At 37.9% G+C, this 19,707-nt stretch overlaps 2 protein-coding genes across 16 annotated transcripts in view; one reads left to right on the top strand and one right to left on the bottom strand.

Annotated features, from left to right (window-relative positions):
• The window catches only part of lama2 (laminin, alpha 2), a 294,429-nt gene that overhangs the window by 107,186 nt on the left and 167,536 nt on the right, over positions 1-19,707 (bottom strand). The gene's annotated exons all lie outside the window — the stretch shown is intronic.
• Positions 1,954-17,906, top strand: LOC114457939 (uncharacterized). 7 transcript variants are annotated; one of them, XM_028440106.1, is made up of 31 exons: positions 1,954-2,035; positions 4,665-4,784; positions 4,864-4,945; positions 5,101-5,274; positions 7,180-7,270; positions 7,371-7,476; positions 7,569-7,749; positions 7,942-8,064; positions 8,212-8,311; positions 8,438-8,494; positions 8,596-8,727; positions 8,927-9,054; positions 9,516-9,744; positions 9,849-9,977; positions 10,162-10,289; positions 10,751-10,979; positions 11,084-11,212; positions 11,397-11,524; positions 11,986-12,214; positions 12,319-12,447; positions 12,631-12,758; positions 13,230-13,458; positions 13,560-13,691; positions 13,884-14,011; positions 14,490-14,718; positions 14,823-14,951; positions 15,144-15,271; positions 15,752-15,980; positions 16,085-16,213; positions 16,418-16,545; positions 17,732-17,906. In XM_028440106.1, the coding sequence occupies exons 2-31, from the start codon at positions 4,696-4,698 to the stop codon at positions 17,870-17,872; spliced, it is 4,323 nt and encodes a 1,440-aa protein (XP_028295907.1). In that variant the 5' UTR covers positions 1,954-2,035; positions 4,665-4,695; the 3' UTR covers positions 17,873-17,906. The 7 variants fall into 7 exon arrangements, with proteins under 7 accessions (XP_028295907.1, XP_028295909.1, XP_028295908.1 ...); XM_028440108.1 differs by lacking the exon at positions 1,954-2,035 and adding an exon at positions 3,602-3,733 and having other exon boundaries at positions 8,599-8,727; XM_028440107.1 differs by lacking the exon at positions 1,954-2,035 and adding an exon at positions 3,602-3,733 and having other exon boundaries at positions 13,563-13,691.

Genomic DNA, 19,707 nt, shown 5'->3' with positions numbered 1-19,707 from the left:
TGTGTCAAATTTCATAAAGATCTTCATTATGAACTTCCACCAATGATGAAGGATGAGGATTTTTTTTTTTTAAAAACTGATCCAGAATCAGGAGATTGATCTGGATAGGCTGGTGTAGCATTAGCACAAAGTGCTAACAGCTGATGTGTGTAAACAATGGGTCCATAGCTCCAAGCAGTGACTCCCAACACGATCGGCAGCAGAAAAAATAGTGCAGTTTGCATTTACATATATGGAAATAAAGGATTATATATATTCTATAATACACTACAGTGTTTGTTTTAGCTGTTAGATAGTTGGAGAGGGAAAAGCTCACATTCTAGGAGGCGTGTTAGGTGACGTCACCTGCCAACACTCGGAGACGGTCGCAAAATACCTTCAAAAAACAGAATATTTTTTTAACAATATGAGCCCATTTTTGCTAATTTTTACCTTTATCTTCAACAACACCAATCGCCATATTTGAACTTATTTTTGTCAATTTTTCTTGCCATATTTTTGCTCCTTTTAATCCATTTTTGCGACATTACTCTCATTCCTGTTACTTCTCCATGAAATTTCAATGGCTTTTATGCACATTTTTTCAACTTTCAAGACATTTTTGGCACTTATAAACGCTTGTCATCACTTTTCCCACTTAGTGTCACATACAGTATGTCGACCCATTATTGTGACTTTTAACATCTTTTCACCTTATTTCATGCTTATTTTGGTCAATTTAACCACATTCACGATTTTTCATGGCCAGTAGGGATGTAACGATTAATCGTAAGGCAGTTAAAAATTGATTCATAGGTATCAAGGTTCACATCGACGCAGTACTTTTTTTAACCAGCAGAGGGCGCTATCCAGAAGTCATGGCGGCGGGCGAAATCTTCTAATACTTTCTTTCTGGCCGCCTTCTACTCCTAAACATATTCATAAATGATTCCTTACCCCTTTAGCACCAAAAGAACATCTGTATTATTAAGTGAATATCTGTAAAAGTCACGTTTTTCTATTAACTCTGTCTGCTAGCACAGCATCTCTTCTTCACTGCACTTAGCTGCATGCCAACCGACCACTGGGTTACCATCGCCCTCTGCTGGTTCAAACAAATATCTGACGCAAATACAGTGCAGACTGTTTTTTTTTTTTTTTAAAGGTCCAATTGTTATGGCACAAATTTTCATTTTCAGTTGCACTTTAAAAAAAAAAAAACTATTATGCAGTTTTGTATTGTTTACTATGGAACCAGAATTTAAATGAATAGGCTTCTTCATTTGTATTCCTTTATTTCATTCAAGATTTATTTTTAGTTAAATTGCATTGTTTGAATAGTTCATCAAGGGATTCTTTTGACAATGAAAAATAAAAGGAAAATAGTACAGTATTTTCTAGTTTTTTTCCCCCCAAAAAATAAAGGAATATTTTTCAGTCATTTAAGTACAGTCCCATTTTGTAAAATGAATCGTGAATCGAATCGTATCGGGAGTTGAGTGAATCGTTACATCCCTAATGGCCAGTAATTGCCAGTTCAAATTAATTGTTCATACTTTTTAAATTACATTATCTGTAATTTGCAACTTTTAACCAACTTTTGTGTTTATAAAATTCTTTTTCCACAGTTTTTGGAAACTTTTAACTCATTTTATTTCTGATTAAAACAAGGATTTACATCTTTAAGATGACCACATACTATTGTGCAATAAACTTCCTGGATATCAGTGGATATTATTACAGATCGCCCCCCGTTGCCCCCCCTCCCCCCCACGAGTAAATGGCCCTGTCTCCACTTGACTTTTCTTCAATGTTCATGTGATGTCATTGTAGAATACATTTCATTGGCTTATTCAGATGAAAGGCATGTTTTGTTCCAAATTACAGGGATAAATAGAAGCTATACTTTGAATCTTCCATTTTAAGCCCAGCAGAGCTTCTAAACTGTTGTGTACCGTGGGAGTCGTCCTATTAGTCCATCACTGAACAGTTTACTGTTGTACACTCGTAATTTATTACAATATATTTGTCTACATAGATAAAGGTCTTTCACAAGGTAAGTTAGCAATCTTATATGTTCACTTAGGTGTTTGGTGGCTGGCTAGTGGCTAGCTTCAGGTTAGCTGCATTGTCTGATTGTAACCAGAACTGGTGGAATCCTGCCAGCTAATAATTAAAGGTAACTGTCAGGTATGTCGCTACTGTAATGAAAATCTGCTCCAAAAATCACTGTATTGTAATTAGCCGTATTTAATGAATTTCCCCTTTTTTGTTTGGTCATGTCGCGCCGCTAACACTCGACTTATTTCCTTGATTACGAGTAGTCTGATGGCGTAAGTTTTAGTTGTAATTTCTCGACTTTTAGTGAGGTTCGACACAGAGGTAACCCCACTGCTTATTATGAGGGGATATATTTAGTAGCGCCCATATTAATATTCAATCAGAGTGCTTAGCACCACAGCGGATTTTATCTGTGTCCCGGTTCAACTGGCATCCTGTTTTATTGAGGATTTACTCAAAAACCTGCAACACAGGAGGAAAGTGGTCACGAGGTAAAATAGTCCCAAGTTGATTTGAAACACCGGATGAGCGGCGTGTCTGCCACACTGTTTTACCGCTTTAACTCTGCGCGTTGGATGTTTGCGTAAAAAGATGAAGCCACTGGTCAAAATTTCCACTCTCAGAAAAATTTAACAACTAACGTCTAAGACAGGGCTTCCCAACCTAGGGGTCACAAGACACTCGAAGGGGGTCGCAAAATACCTTCAAGAAACAGAATATTTTTTGAACAATATGAGCCCATTTTTGCTCATTTTTACCTTTTATCTTAAAAAACACCAAACGCCATATTTGAACCTATTTTTGTCCCTTTTTCTTGCCATATTTTTGCTCCTTTTAATGCATTTTTGCGACACTACTCCCATTTCTGCCACTTCTCCATCAAATTTCAATGGCTTTTATGCACATTTTTTCAACTGTCAAGACATTTTTGGCACTTATAAACGCTTGTCACCACTTTTCCCACTTAGTGTCACATACAGTATGTCGACCCATTATTGTCACTTTTGTCATCTTTTCACCATATTTCATGCTTATTTTGGCCAATTTAACCAAATTCACAATTTTTCATGCCCATTATTTGCCAGTTCAAATTAATTCTTCATACTTTTTAAATTGCATTACCTGTAATTTGCAACTTTTAACCATATTCTTTGTTTTTAAAATCAAATTTCCACAGTTTTTGGACACTTTTTACCCATTTTATTTCTGATTAAAACAAGGATTTACATCTTTAAAATGACCATATACTATGGCGCAAATAATGATAAAATTTCTGGATATCAGTAGATATTATTAAGATAAATAAATAAATAAATAAATATAGTTATCACAGATTCATACAACAATGGACCATCATTTGCTGACTTAATCGATGGGCCCCAAATAGCTCTCCCCTTTATCCCCCCCCGCTCAATAAAAGGCCCTGTCTTCACTTGACTTTTCTTCAATGTTCATGTGATGTCATTGTAGAATTCATTTCATTGGCTTATTCAGATGAAAGGCATGTTTTGTTCCAAATTACAGGGATAAATAGAAGCTATACTTTGAATCTTCCATTTTCAGCCCAGCAGAGCTTCTAAACTGTTGTGTACCGTGGGAGTCGTCCTATTAGTCCATCACTGAACAGTTTACTGTTGTACACTCATAATTTATTACAATATATTTGTCTACATAGATAAAGGTCTTTCACAAGGTAAGTTAGCAATCTTATATGTTCACTTAGGTGTTTGGTGACTGGCTAGTGGCTAGCTTCAGGTTAGCTGCATTGTCTGATTGTAACCAGAACTGGTGGAATCCTGCCAGCTAATAATTAAAGTTACCTGTCAGGTATGTCGCTACTGTAATGAAAATCTGCTCCAAAAATCACTGTATTGTAATTAGCCGTATTTAATGAATTTCCCCTTTTTTGTTTTGTTTGACTTATTTCCTTGATTACGGCTGGTCTGATGGCGTAAGTTGTAATTATATTTTTGCGACTTTTAGAAAGGTTCGACACAGACGTAAGCCCGCTGCTTATTTTGAGGGGATACAAACAAATCAAGATGCCATCTAACAGGCTCAAAAACCTGATTTGTATCCCCCCAACATGTATGCAACATTTCTTTTTGACAAAGTGTTAGCAAATGTATGCTTCCAGTCGGTACCCCAAATTTAGGTTTTCAGACAAATCTGCAAATGTACGAATGAGAAAAACAACAACAACGTGCTTCTTTCCGTAGCTTCTATAATGTTCTAGGGTTATGGTCTAGACAATTAATAACTGATAATATTAATTATTAAGCTGAGTTAAAATGGAATGGACGAGGGGCACAGGATGTTGGAATGTAGAAACTGCTGAATCAGCCTGATAGCACTGGTAATAGGTGTTTGAGTGTGTTGTGATGATGCATTTATTCCGCTTTAGGTTTATGACCTGTGGTCTGTGGTCAATGAAGTTTGAATTAAAACTAACAAAGATAAACATGAGTTATGACATTGTATGTTGCCTGGCGAGCCTGTTTGGAGGACTGGAATCAAAGATTGGATCACCTATGATTATTGTTTTTTAGTTATAATGTATTTGATAGTACTTGTTTTAGACAATATGATGTTGTCTGATGTCCCCCCATTTTTTTCATTTACAGCACCTAACTTTGTTTTCAAAAACAAATTGTGATGGAGAATCCAAGTCCCCTGGTTGTAGGACAGGAGTTTGTGAGGCAGTATTATAAAGTCCTCAACGAGGCTCCAGCTTTTTTACACAGGTAAATAAAGGCGTCAAATGCACTAATCAATTGCATTGTTACCAGAATAATCAAAACATTGCATTTTTTTTTTAATAAGATTTTATGGGAATAAATCCTCCTATGTTCATGGAGGACTTGATCCAAATGGAAAGCTGGCTGAAGCTGTGTATGAGCCAAAGGTAAGTTTTGCCAAATCTTGAATTATTTGTGATTCAACGTGTTTAATTGTCTTGACTTTTAAAGTTCAGTAAAATTAAGGAATCACTGCTATGTTTTTAACAAGTGGTTTTTATTATTGATTTTAAATTATTTTTGTATCTATCTTGTCTTTAAGGAAATCCACAAGAAGGTCATGTCACTGCAGTTCAGTGAATGTTGCGCAGAGATCTCGCACGTGAATGCCCATGCCATGCTGGGTGATGGAGTTATGGTGCAGGTACTTGGAGAGCTGTCCAACAGTGGCCAACCAATGAGGAAGTTCATGCAGACGTTTGTGCTTGCTCCAGACGTGAGTATTTTTATGCGTTATCTTGTTCACCTAAAAAATCATTTTGTTCCATTCTGGTTTATTGTCACTATGCAACATTTATCAATGTGGTCTTTTTTTTTTCTGACAACAGTGGAATTTTGTGTTCGCAATCCAATGCCTTGTCTCTTTCCAACAATGGTTGGAAAGAGACGTCATAGTTATTAAAATATACTTGAGCACGCTAGAAGAAAGTAGGCTTCAATTATTCTATTGATAACTGTGTGGTTTAAGTAGAACAATAGACAATTACCTAATTGCACAATGGGACTGGTGACGCCAGTGGTCACAGGGTCATTTGTGATAAGCACCGACTTGAAGGTAGAGGTGGTGGATATGGGGGGGGGTTTCATTCAGATCATTTAGACTATTTTAAAATTATTTAATAAAACAAACCAATTCACCTACTTTAAATCATGGAAAAAAGATAATTTAAGTCAGCAAAATTTTCAAACACTTAAAAAATGTATGTAAGCATTTTATCAAACTGGTTCTAAGTACAATTAACATCAAACAACAAGGCTGACAAGTTATTTTAGTCACACACAAGTTTTTACTTTGTTTAACAAAAGTGGTGTAGCATTTGCACCACTTGCTACATAACAAGACAGCATATCAGTCTAGTGATTTCCATTTGCTTTTGAGGTAATACACTCATCTCTATAAAAGCAAGGAACTTCTGTCTGTGTATGTGTGTGTGGTGCATATCTCCATGACGCAGTGTCTGTTCGACCTGAAACTTTTTTTTTAAAGCTTGCACACACGCCGAGGGTGTGCATGCATTATTTTGGATTTTTTTCGTTACATTTTAAAGCGTTTACTTTAATTTTATTTTGAGATTACGGCTCCCTCGCCGTATTGAGCGCAGTACTTCTGGTTCCGGTTTAAGACATCATGCGAGCCGCACGCAGACAAAGCCGTTCAGAGAGACGCAAATAGTTCCCGAAAGTTATTGGTGGCCAATTCGATTCCATTGATTCCGAGTGACATAACTGGGATTTTAGGTAAATTGTCGCCAATAACTGCAAAAATTTATGGACGGTACATAAGAGGGGGGAGAGGCGTCATAGCCAGACGCAATCAGAGCCATTTAGAGAGAAAGTTGCGACAACGGAAGTTCGAAATAGACTCAAATATTTCCCGGAATTTATAGGCGGGGGAAGATAAGGGCGGAAGGGAGGGAGAAACAGAGAATGCGACTGCCTTCGTCGAGAAGCAGAAGAGAATACAAATATATATCAACATTTTGTGCCACTTTTGACTTTTTCCTTCATTAAGGCTGAAATGTGTGATTAGATTCTGTAGTGTTGCTTCTTTCAGGGCAGATCTGAGCTGCTGATAGTAGTTTTTAAAATAAACCACATTTAGGACGTGGTCCCTTTATGAAGCAGCAGCAGAGCCACATCGCACTCCTGCTGCGGAGCGAGATCATTTGTTACAGAAGAGAGAAATATTCAGTGTTTCCTCAAACGTCTCTCAGTGTTTCCAACACTCAGAACTGATGGAGTTTAAACAGAGGACAGACAGACAGCTGCTAACACAGAGAAAGCAGCACAGCAGTGTGTCTGTGCTCTGGGAGGGAGGGGGAGTGGAGCGTACTTCTGCGCCGTTTAAGCGCTTAATATTTGTTCAGTGTGCCTATAGTGCTGACATGAACCTGACTTGTAAATAGTGTGATTTGGTAGAGAAAAAAAACCTTTGGATGTGCCGTGTATGGGCCACAGACATGGCACCGCGAGGGATAAATGTGAACAACAGATGGTTGTACAATTTCCGTGATTTGGCAGATTGTCGTCATGTTTTAATCTTTAAAGATCTAATATCGCCAGATCGCACACCTTTTGGTGTAACGATTCATTTTAACATTGGTACTATGAATGTTTCCAGGGTTTGGTTGGCAACAAGTTTTATGTACACCACGACATCTTCCGCTATGAGGATGAAGTGTTTGGAGACTCTCATGCTGAGCTTCAAGAAAGTAAGATGTTCATTTTTTATTTTTACTTTTTTAATTATCCTTACTGTTTAATTTCAGAGTAGTACGCTCATTTTCCCCATTCCTCTGTTCCGTCCTCTAGAATCAGAGAAAAATGTGGAAGAGGAGCCAAAGGAGAGGCAGCCATCCCCTGAGCCTCTACAAGAAAGTCCAAACAGCACCACCTATTATGAACCTCACCCTGTCACGTAAGTAAATGTTCAGCAGAGCCCTACGGAGAAAATCTAACACAACTAAAGTCCGTTTATAGAGATTAATCTGAAAAATTCATGATCCACAGTAATGAAGTAGAGGAGCCAATGGAAGAGCCAGCTCCAGAACCAAAACCTGAGCCTGAACCAGAACCTAAAGCAGAGGAGCTCAAGCCTGAAAGAGAAAAGAAGGTTCTGGAGGAAATTAAGGAGAAAGCACAGTCACCAGTTCCTGTGGAATCTCCACCAAATACCCAAGAGGCACACGAGGTAAAACAGTTGTCTGTAGTTTATTTAAAACATGTATATGAGACAAAGTACAGTGATGGTCCTTCCTAAACATTTTATTTTGAGGACTGTGTTGAATCTTTGACTCTAAAAGGTTTTTAACTCAACAGTAGTTGCATTTGTTCAAAGATGAATCCTTTATGATATATTTGATTATTACTGTCCTCCTCACAGACATCCTCCTGGACTGTGATGACCAACAAAAAAAAGGCAAAAAAGGAGAAGAAAAAAGAAAAGAGGAATGCTGGTACAGTCACCCCCTCTGGGATCCCCCCTCATGTTGTCAAAGCAACACAGGTATAGCACCTTCTTTATGCAAATGAAAACAGTAATATTGTTTACCTGCCATGAACGTAGCTGTGTGTGTAATTAAAACACAACAAAACATTCAAATGAGGAGGTAATCTTTTGATTTTTTGTTCTGTCTTTTTTAATCTGGTGTAGCCTGAAGTTGAGTCCCAATCAGAGATGGAAATACCCCTGCACCCCAAAGACCTGCGCACTCGCAACAAAAGGCGTCTCCCTCCACGAGGCCCTAAATCTGGTAATGCTGAGATTTAAACTTCTAGAGTAGGAGTGGTTCACGTGTTGATGTTTTCTTGTAGGTTTAGCTGTAGGATAGTGAATGAGCTCACACACGTCTTGTTTTGTTTTCATGCATCACAAATAGATGGCGTTCCTTCAGAATCACAAACAGGGAAACCCCACCTGAGCTCTGTTAATAAAGGTAAATATTCATTTTTGCGTTTTAAGGAATATTTGTCTTGTTTTTAACATTAGAGAAGTGACCCGGTGTGTAATTTCTCTTCTGCTTGTTGCTTTGACTAGCAGGTGGCAGAGATGGTAAGCCTGGGGTTATGAACAACAGGCGGATTCTTCAATACCCTGACAGTCACCAGCTGTTTGTTGGAAACCTTCCACATGACATTGATGAGAGCAAACTCAAGGAATTCTTCATGAGTAGGTTTTTTCCAAAACACCAGTAGTTACACTAGTCTAAATAAAGACATACTAGGTACATCAGGTTAAAAAAAAGAGTGATACGTTGAACTGATAACATTTTTCTGGTGAAATGATTTTAAAAAAATTTGATTCAACACTACCAAATTTTGGTGCTAAAACACTGTTATTGAATTGTCCTTCTTCTGTGTTCCCACAGCATATGGAAATGTGGTGAAGCTGTCGATTAACACCAAGATCTTAGATGAAACATTGCCCAACTTTGGATTCGTGACGTTTGACGATTCTAATCCTGTTCAAAGAATCCTGGAGGAGAAGGTAGAAGGGGTATGTATCAAAATTTATTACACATTTTCATTCACATGGTGGTGGGATTGGATGGTGCAGTATGGATTGGCCAGCCTGGTGCATCAAATGTTTAAACCCATTTCCTGTTTTAGATTGAATAATAATGTAACATAAAATAAAAAATATATATATTTTGTCTCCTAATGCTTTATTCTCCAGGGGTTGATCATTCTTGTATGTGATTAAATCCTTTTTCCAGCTTTAAATATCATAAAATTCTAAACTGTAGTACACTACAACATTTTCACGTTACAAATAAACTGTTTTACATAGAACAATTGATAAGCTGCAGCTGAAGTTAATCATGTGTGATCTAGAAATCTGTTTCAGGACAGGAAAAATTAGCTCCAGTTTAACCAGTGAATGATGTGGGTGGTGAATTAAGCTGCTATATGTAAAGGTTTATTTTAAATATACGGACTTGAATTATTTCTTTGCAGCCCATAATGTTCCAAGGTGAGGTACGTCTGAATGTGCAAAGGAAGAAAACAAGGGCAGTCCGTGAACAAGAGACCCGCGGCAGGGGCCATGATCGTCAAGACATGAAGCGCAACGATCGGGAACCTGAAGGTTCACGAGGCATCGTGGAAAGCGGAAAGATGCGTGAGCGCGATGGCAAGGGACCGCCGTCACAAACAGGAAAACCCCACCTGAGCTCTGTTAATAAAGGTAAATATTCCTCTTTGCATCTTAAGGAATATTTGTCTTGTTTTTAACATTAGAGAAGTGACCCGGTGTGTAATTTATCTTCTGCTTGTTGCTTTGACTGGCAGGTGGCAGAGATGGTGAGCCTGGGGTTATGAACAACAGGCGTATTGTTCAATACCCTGACAGTCACCAGCTGTTTGTTGGAAACCTTCCACATGACATTGATGAGAGCAAACTCAAGGAATTCTTCATGAGTAGGTTTTTTGCAAAACACCAGTAGTTACACTAGTCTAAATAAAGACATACTAGGTACATCAGGTTAAAAAAAAAGAGTGTTACGTTGAACTGATAACATTTTTCTGGTGAAATGATTCAACACTACCAAATTTTGGTGCTAAAACACTGTTATTGAATTGTCCTTCTTCTGTGTTCCCACAGCATATGGAAATGTGGTGAAGCTGTCAATTAACACCAAAATCTTAGATGAAACATTGCCCAACTTTGGATTCGTGACCTTTGACGATTCTAATCCTGTTCAAAGAATCCTGGAGGAGAAGGTAGAAGGGGTATGTATCAAAATTTATTACACATTTTCATTCACATGGTGGTGGGATTGGATAGTGTAGTATGGATTGGCCAGCCTGGTGCATCAAATGTTTAAACCCATTTCCTGTTTTAGATTGAATAATAATGTAACATAAAATAAAAAATATATATATTTTGTCTCCTAATGCTTTATTCTCCAGGGGTTGATCATTCTTGTATGTGATTAAATCCTTTTTCCAGCTTTAAATATCATAAAATTCTAAACTGTAGTACACTACAACATTTTCACGTTACAAATAAACTGTTTTACATAGAACAATTGATAAGCTGCAGCTGAAGTTAATCATGTGTGATCTAGAAATCTGTTTCAGGACAGGAAAAATTAGCTCCAGTTTAACCAGTGAATGATGTGGGTGGTGAATTAAGCTGCTATATGTAAAGGTTTATTTTAAATATACGGACTTGAATTATTTCTTTGCAGCCCATAATGTTCCAAGGTGAGGTACGTCTGAATGTGCAAAGGAAGAAAACAAGGGCAGTCCGTGAACAAGAGACCCGCGGCAGGGGCCATGATCGTCAAGACATGAAGCGCAACGATCGGGAACCTGAAGGTTCACGAGGCATCGTGGAAAGCGGAAAGATGCGTGAGCGCGATGGCAAGGGACCGCCGTCACAAACAGGAAAACCCCACCTGAGCTCTGTTAATAAAGGTAAATATTCCTCTTTGCATCTTAAGGAATATTTGTCTTGTTTTTAACATTAGAGAAGTGACCCGGTGTGTAATTTATCTTCTGCTTGTTGCTTTGACTGGCAGGTGGCAGAGATGGTGAGCCTGGGGTTATGAACAACAGGCGTATTGTTCAATACCCTGACAGTCACCAGCTGTTTGTTGGAAACCTTCCACATGACATTGATGAGAGCAAACTCAAGGAATTCTTCATGAGTAGGTTTTTTGCAAAACACCAGTAGTTACACTAGTCTAAATAAAGACATACTAGGTACATCAGGTTAAAAAAAAAGAGTGTTACGTTGAACTGATAACATTTTTCTGGTGAAATGATTCAACACTACCAAATTTTGGTGCTAAAACACTGTTATTGAATTGTCCTTCTTCTGTGTTCCCACAGCATATGGAAATGTGGTGAAGCTGTCAATTAACACCAAAATCTTAGATGAAACATTGCCCAACTTTGGATTCGTGACCTTTGACGATTCTAATCCTGTTCAAAGAATCCTGGAGGAGAAGGTAGAAGGGGTATGTATCAAAATTTATTACACATTTTCATTCACATGGTGGTGGGATTGGATAGTGTAGTATGGATTGGCCAGCCTGGTGCATCAAATGTTTAAACCCATTTCCTGTTTTAGATTGAATAATAATGTAACATAAAATAAAAAATATATATATTTTGTCTCCTAATGCTTTATTCTCCAGGGGTTGATCATTCTTGTATGTGATTAAATCCTTTTTCCAGCTTTAAATATCATAAAATTCTAAACTGTAGTACACTACAACATTTTCACGTTACAAATAAACTGTTATACATAGAACAATTGATAAGCTGCAGCTGAAGTTAATCATGTGTGATCTAGAATTCTGTTTCAGAACAGGAAAAATTAGCTCCAGTTTAACCAGTGAATGAAGTGGGTGGTGAATTAAGCTGCTATATGTAAAGGTTTATTCTAAATATACTGACTTGAATTATTTCTTTGCAGCCCATAATGTTCCAAGGTGAGGTGCATCTGAATGTGCAAAGGAAGAAAACAAGGGCAGTCCGTGAACAAGAGACCCGCGGCAGGGGCCATGATCCTCAAGACATGAAGCGCAACGATCGGGGACCTGAAGGTTCACGAGGCATCGTGGAAAGCAGAATGATGCGTGAGCGCGATGGCAAGGGACCGCCGTCACAAACAGGAAAACCCCACCTGAGCTCTGTTAATAAAGGTAAATATTCCTCTTTGCATCTTAAGGAATATTTGTCTTGTTTTTAACACTAAAGAAGTGACCCGGTGTGTAATTTATCTTCTGCTTGTTGCTTTGACTGGCAGGTGGCAGAGATGGTGAGCCTGGAGTTATGAACAACAGGCGTATTGATCAATATCCTGACAGTCACCAGCTGTTTGTTGGAAACCTTCCACATGACATTGATGAGAGCAAACTCAAGGAATTCTTCATGAGTAGGTTTTTTGCAAAACACCAGTAGTTACACTAGTCTAAATAAAGACATACTAGGTACATCAGGATAAAAAAAAGAGTGTTACGTTGAACTGATAACATTTTTCTGGTGAAATGATTCAACACTACCAAATTTTGGTGCTAAAACACTGTTATTGAATTGTCCTTCTTCTGTGTTCCCACAGCATATGGAAATGTGGTGAAGCTGTCGATTAACACCAAGATCTTTGATGAAACGTTGCCCAACTTTGGATTCGTGACGTTTGACGATTCTAATCCTGTTCAAAGAATCCTGGAGGAGAAGGTAGAAGGGGTATGTATCAAAATTTATTACACATTTTCATTCACATGGTGGTGGGATTGGATGGTGTAGAATGGATTGGCCAGCCTGGTGCATCAAATGTTTAAATCCATTTCCTGTTTTAGATTGAATAATAATGTAACATAAAATAAAAAATATATACATTTTGTCTCCTAATGCTTTATTCTCCATGGGTTGATCATTCTTGTATGTGATTAAATCCTTTTTCCAGCTTTAAATATCATAAAATTCTAAACTGTAGTACACTACAACATTTTCACGTTACAAAAACATAAAAATATGAAACTGTTTTACATAGAACAATTGATAAGCTGCAGCTGAAGTTAATCATGTGTGATCTAGAAATCTGTTTCAGGACAGGAAAAATTAGCTCCAGTTTAACCAGTGAATGAAGTGGGTGGTGAATTAAGCGGCCGTATGTAAAGGTTTATTCTAATATACTGACGGATTATTTCTTTGCAGCCCATAATGTTCCAAGGTGAGGTGCGTCTGAATGTGCAGGAGAAGAAAACAAGGGTAGTCCGTAAACAAGAGACCCGCGGCAGGGGCCGTGATCATCAAGACATGAAGCGCAACGATCAGGGACCCGGAGGTTCACGAGGCATCGTGGAAAGCGGAAAGATGCGTGAGCGCGATGACAAGGGACCGCCGTCACAAACAGGAAAACCCCACCTGAGCTCTGTTAATAAAGGTAAATATTCCTCTTTGCATCTTAAGGAATATTTGTCTTGTTTTTAACACTAGAGAAGTGACCCGGTGTGTAATTTATCTTCTGCTTGTTGCTTTGACTAGCAGGTGGCAGAGATGGTGAGCCTGGGGTTAAGAACAACAGGCGTATTGTTCAATACCCTGACAGTCACCAGCTGTTTGTTGGAAACCTTCCACATGACATTGATGAGAGCGAACTCAAGGAATTCTTCATGAGTAGGTTTTTTGCAAAACACCAGTAGTTACACAAGTCTAAATAAAGACATGCTAGGTACATCAGGTTAAAAAAAAGAGTGATAAGTTGAACTGATAGCTGTTGAAATGATTTAAAAATAATTTGATTCAACGTTACCAAAGTTTGGTACTAATAAACTGTTATTGAATTGTCCTGCTTCTGTGTTCCTGCAGCATATGGAAATGTGGTGAAGCTCTGGATTAACACCAAGGGCGTTGGTAGAAAGTTGTCCAACTATGGATTTGTGGTCTTTGACAATTCTGATCCTGTTCAAAGAATCCTGGAGGAGAAAGTAGAAGGGGTATGTATCAAAATGTATTAACCAATTTCATTCACATGGTGGTGGGATAGGATGGTGTAGTTGGGATATTGGCCAGCTTGGTGTATTAAATGTTCAAATCCATTCACAGTTTTAGATTGAATTAATAATGTAAAATGAAAATTTAAAAAAATTATTTTGTCTCCTAATGCTTTATTCTGCAGGAGTTGTTCATTCTTGTATGTGATTAAATACTTTTTCCAGCTTTCAATATCATAAAATTCTAAACTGTAGTACACTACAACATATTCACGTTACAAAAAAACATAAAAATATGAAACTGTTTTACATAGAACAATTGATAAGCTGCAGCTGAAGTTAATCATGTGTGATCTAGAAATCTGTTTCAGAACAGGAAAAATTAGCTCCAGTTTAACCAGTGAATGAAGTGGGTGGTGAATTAAGCGGCCGTATGTAAACGTTCATTTTAAATATACTGACTTGAATTATTTCTTTGCAGCCCATAATGTTCCAAGGTGAGGTGCGTCTGAATGTGCAGGAGAAGAAAACAAGGGCAGTCCGTGAACAAGAGACCCGCGGCAGGGGCCATGATCCTCAAGACATGAAGCGCAATGATCAGGGACCCGGAGGTTCACGAGGCATTGTGGAAAGCGGAAAGATGCATGAGCGCGATGACAAGGGACCGCCGTCACAAACAGGAAAACCCCACCTGAGCTCTGTTAATAAAGGTAAATATTCCTCTTTGCATCTTAAGGAATATTTGTCTTGTTTTTAACACTAGAGAAGTGACCCGGTGTGTAATTTATCTTCTGCTTGTTGCTTTGACTTGCAGGTGGCAGAGATGGTGAACCTGGGGTTAAGAACAACAGGCGTATTGTTCAATACCCTGACAGTCACCAGCTGTTTGTTGGAAACCTTCCACATGACATTGATGAGAGCGAACTCAAGGAATTCTTCATGAGTAGGTTTTTTGCAAAACACCAGTAGTTACACTAGTCTAAATAAAGACATACTAGGTACATCAGGTTAAAAAAAAGAGTGATAAGTTGAACTGATAGCTGTTGAAATGATTTAAAAATAATTTGATTCAACGTTACCAAAGTTTGGTACTAATAAACTGTCATTGAATTGTCCTGCTTCTGTGTTCCTGCAGCATATGGAAATGTAGTGAAGCTGTGGATTAACACCAAGGGCGTTGGTAGAAAGTTGTCCAACTATGGATTTGTGGTCTTTGACAATTCTGATCCTGTTCAAAGAATCCTGGAGGAGAAAGTAGAAGGGGTATGTATCAAAATGTATTAACCATTTTCATTCACATGGTGGTGGGATAGGATGGTGTAGTTGGGATATTGGCCAGCTTGGTGTATTAAATGTTCAAATCTATTCACAGTTTTAGATTGAATTAATAATGTAAAATGAAAATTTAAAAAAAATATTTTGTCTCCTAATGCTTTATTCTGCAGGAGTTGTTCATTCTTGTATGTGATTAAATACTTTTTCCAGCTTTAAATATCATAAAATTCCAAACTGTAGTACACTACAACATTTTCATGTTACAACACAACATAAATACGTATATGAAACTGTTTTACACAGAACGATTGATTAGCTGCAGCTGAAATTAATCATGTTTGGTCTCGAAATCTGCTTCAGGACAGGAAAAATTAGCTCCAGTTTAACCAGTGAATGATGTGGGTGGTGAATTAAGCGGCCGTATGTAAAGGTTTATTCTAAATATACTGACGGATTATTTCTTTGCAGCCCATAATGTTCCAAGGTGAGGTGCGTCTGAATGTGCAAAGGAAGAAAACAAGGGTAGTCCGTGAACAAGAGACCCGCGACGGGGCCCGTGATCGTCAAGACATGAAGCGCAACGATCAGGGACCCGGAGGTTCACGAGGCATCGTGGAAAGCGGAATGATGCCTGAGCGCGAAGGCAAGGGACCGCCGTCACAAACAGGAAAACCCCACCTGAGCTCTGTTAATAAAGGTAAATATTCATTTTTGCATCTTAAAGAATATTTGTCTTGTTTTTAACACTAAAGAAGTGACCCGGTGTGTAATTTCTCTTCTGCTTGTTGCTTTGACTGGCAGGTGGCAGAGATGGTGAGCCTGGGGATATGGACAACAAGCATATTGTTCAATACCCTGACAGTCACCAGCTGTTTGTTGGAAACCTTCCACATGACATTGATGAGAGCGAACTCAAGGAATTCTTCATGAGTAGGTTTTTTGCAAAACACCAGTAGTTACACTAATCTAAATAAAGACATACTAGGTACATCGGGTTAAAAAAAAGAGTGATAAGTTTGAGTGACAAGTTAACATTTTTGTGGTAAAATGATTTCCAAATATTTTGATTCAACGCTACCAAAGTTTGGTATTAATAACATGTTATTGAATTGTTCTGCTTCTGTGTTCCTGCAGCATATGGAAATGTGGTGAAGCTGTGGATTAACCCCAAGGGCATTGGTAGAAAGTCGCCCAACTTTGGATTTGTGGCGTTCGACGATTCTGATCCTGTTCAAAGAATCCTGGAGGAGAAGTTAGAAGGGGTATGTATCAAAATTCATTACCAACTTTCATTCACATGGTGGTGGTTTGGTTCTTGATTTAATTGGATGGTGTAGTTGGGATTGGCCAGCCTGGTGCATCAAATGTTTAAATTCATTCACTGTTTTAGATTGAATAATAATGTATCATGAAATAAAAAATGTATTTTGTCTTTATTCTCCAGGAGTTAATCATTCTTGTACGTGATTAAATCCCTTTTCCAGCTGTATTCTAAATTCTAAACTGTAGTACATTTCATGCAGTTTGACACACTAATGACAAGTAACTAGGGATGTAACGATTCACTTAACTCCCGATACGATTCGATTCACGATATTGGGTTCACGATACGATTCTCTCACGATTTATTTTACAAAATAGGACTGTAGACATATGACTTTATTTTTTTGGGTTCAAAACTATAAAAAAACTGTACTGTTTTCCTTTTATTTTTTCATTGTCAAAATAATCCCTTGATAAACTATAAAAAACAATGCAATTCAACTAAAATAAATCTTGAATGAAATAAATAAAGGAATAATACAAATGAAGAAGAAGCCTATTAATTTAAATTCTGATTCTATAGTAAACAATGCAAAATTGCATAATAGTTCTTTTTCTTTTTAAAAGTGCAACTGAGAATGTATTTTGTGCCTTGGATTAAAAAAAAAACAGTCATTGCACTGTATTTAGGTCAGACATTTGTTTGGACCAGCAGAGGGCGCTGGTAACCCAGTGGTCGGTTGGCATGCAGATATCTTGCAGTGAAGAAGAGATGCTATGCTCGCAGACAGAGCTAATAGAAAAACGTGACTTTTACAGTTATTCACGTAATATTACAGATATTCTTTCGGTGCTAAAGGGGTAGGGAATAATTTATGAATATGTTTAAAAGGAGAAGGCTGCCAGAAAGAAAGTAGTAGCATATTCAGCCCGCCGCCAACACTTCTGGTACTTAAAAAAAGTACTGCGATTCAATTTTCACAGTATCGATGTGAACAGTGATACCTATGAATCGATTTTTAACTGCCTTACGATTAATCGTTACATCCCTACAAGTGACACAGCAATGCTTCAGGACAAGAAAAATTATCTCCAGTTTAACCAGTGAATAATGTGGGTGGTGAATTAAGCGGCCGTATGTAAAGGATTATTTTAAACATACTGACTTGGATTATCTCTCTGCAGCCCATAATGTTCCGAGGTGAGGTGAGTCTGAATGTGGAGGAGATGAAGACGAAGCCAGTCCGTGAACGAGAGACCCGTCCCCCCCGGGTGGGCATGGCCCCTAAACTGAGCATGGGCTCTGGAAAAGGCCCTGGTGGTTAGGGACAAGGTCGCTTCACGACCCAGCGCCGCTGAGAAGAGCATTGCCATCAGAGTGAATTAAGTCTCATGTTCAATCGTTCTTGTTAAAAAAAAAAATAAAAAAAATATGATATATTTGTTTTTCCTTCTTTGCTTTGGAGTGTGACCTAGCCTGTCAACTAGTTGTTTGAGGAATAGACAAAACAAAAAATGAGCAAACACATTTTGCTTACAAGTCTTGAGCTGAGCTTCCTTCCGGGTATCTCAGGAATTCATAAACTTTAATTTGTAAAAAAAAAATTTGGGGAAGAAAAGGCAAATCAACCAGGAGAAATCGGCCACTTTAGAAGGGACTGACTAGACTCCTAAACTCTAACAAAACAGACCATCATTTGGGGTAAGAGATTATATGCCTTGATTTAACTGGGGTGCTTCTCCATGAAATCCCTCTGTTGCACATTTTACACGGTAGTTTGCTGCCCGTTTGAAAAAAGGAGATGCAAAATCTGGATGCTCCAGCCTTTTACTTTGTTTCCTTTTGAGAGGACTGCTTCAAAGTTGCATAATGCACTCATCAATATGCACTAATGGGTACTTTTGTCATGTTACATTGACATCCTTCCTTGGAAAGCAGCTGGAGCTACCGGATTTTGTCTCAAAGCGATACCACCTACTGGGGCAGGACTCAATCACAGCCTGCTGTGACCAATGTACTTTTCACATCTTTGACATAAAAACTACACTTGATTACTGCTGGATGGACATGCTTCATTTGAAAAAGCCTTTACACAGGCCATTTTTATTAATTCACTTAGTTGATACAATTTAATTTGGTTGCTGTACTGTAACGAGGGTATTCAATCAAGGTCCCTAACTGTAACTGTAAAACTGAAACTTGCTGAAATAACACAAAAAACAAGTTGGTAGCAGTCTAAAAAACAGAGTTGCAGCCCAGGTAGAAGTATATGAAAAAAAATAAAACAAATTCAAACCCTGGAACATGTGACAAATCAACAGTTCTTGTTGAGAAAGATTATTATTATGGATACAGAAACTATAAAAAATAGTTATATTTTAAACCTGTTCATATTGTAGGCAAGATATTACATACATAAATGTAATTGGAGTCAAAGCCACAAAATGTCACCACTATAAAAAGAAAATAGACTAATATAAGACCTCTGTACATGGATTATAAGACAAAAGATCAGTGGAAACTTTGGACATTTTTGAAACCTTAAATCTGTTGATTAAAGTAAAAGTACCCCAATTATTTTTTCTTCATGCACATATGTAAATTGTATATAACTGTAAATAATGTATATGTTGTATATAAACGGGTAAATGTGTGAATTGTTTATATCTTAATAGTTGTATGAGTGCACGTGTCAATAATTTTTTTTAAAAAAGCAATAACTCCCCCAATTGTCACTGGCCACGGTTACATGGGAGCTTTAATTCCTCTTCAAAGCAGAGTAAAAGTTAATTCCTCTTTAAACTAACCATGTAAACACCTAATTCCTAATGATAATTTAATTCCGAATCAAACTTAAATCCGAATTAAGAGACTGGTTTATTCCGATTTTAATTCCGAATTAGATAATTCCTCTTTCTTGTAAAAACTTGCTTAATACCGCTTTAAGTTAATTCGGGTCGTTCTGCGCTTGCGCGACTTGCGGCGATAACACGCTGGTCACGACATATTCCAAGATGGCGGAGGCCCGGACTCCAGCCGAGACTATTTAATAAGAGCCTTAAAAGACATGGATCTAATGAAAAGAGTGGATGGATGAAAGCATAAACATGCAGACTTTCACACAGACTTATTAAACACACAATGACCTCGGTAAACGGAA

The sequence above is a fragment of the Gouania willdenowi genome, chromosome 24 (assembly GCF_900634775.1).
Source record: "Gouania willdenowi chromosome 24, fGouWil2.1, whole genome shotgun sequence".
NCBI lineage: Eukaryota > Metazoa > Chordata > Actinopteri > Blenniiformes > Gobiesocidae > Gouania > Gouania willdenowi.
This window is presented reverse-complemented; position numbering and strand designations above follow the sequence as displayed.

What these genes read in the sequence shown, in the direction of transcription:
- LOC114457939 (XM_028440106.1), top strand. Translation starts at nt 4,696, where the DNA reads ATGGAGAATCCAAGTCCCCTGGTTGTAGGACAGGAGTTTGTGAGGCAG. An exon ending in AAGCTGTGTATGAGCCAAAG is followed by an intron (nt 4,946 to 5,100) that starts GTAAGTTTTGCC and finishes CTTGTCTTTAAG; the next exon opens with GAAATCCACAAGAAGGTCAT. An exon ending in CCTGAGCTCTGTTAATAAAG is followed by an intron (nt 12,215 to 12,318) that starts GTAAATATTCCT and finishes TTTGACTGGCAG; the next exon opens with GTGGCAGAGATGGTGAGCCT.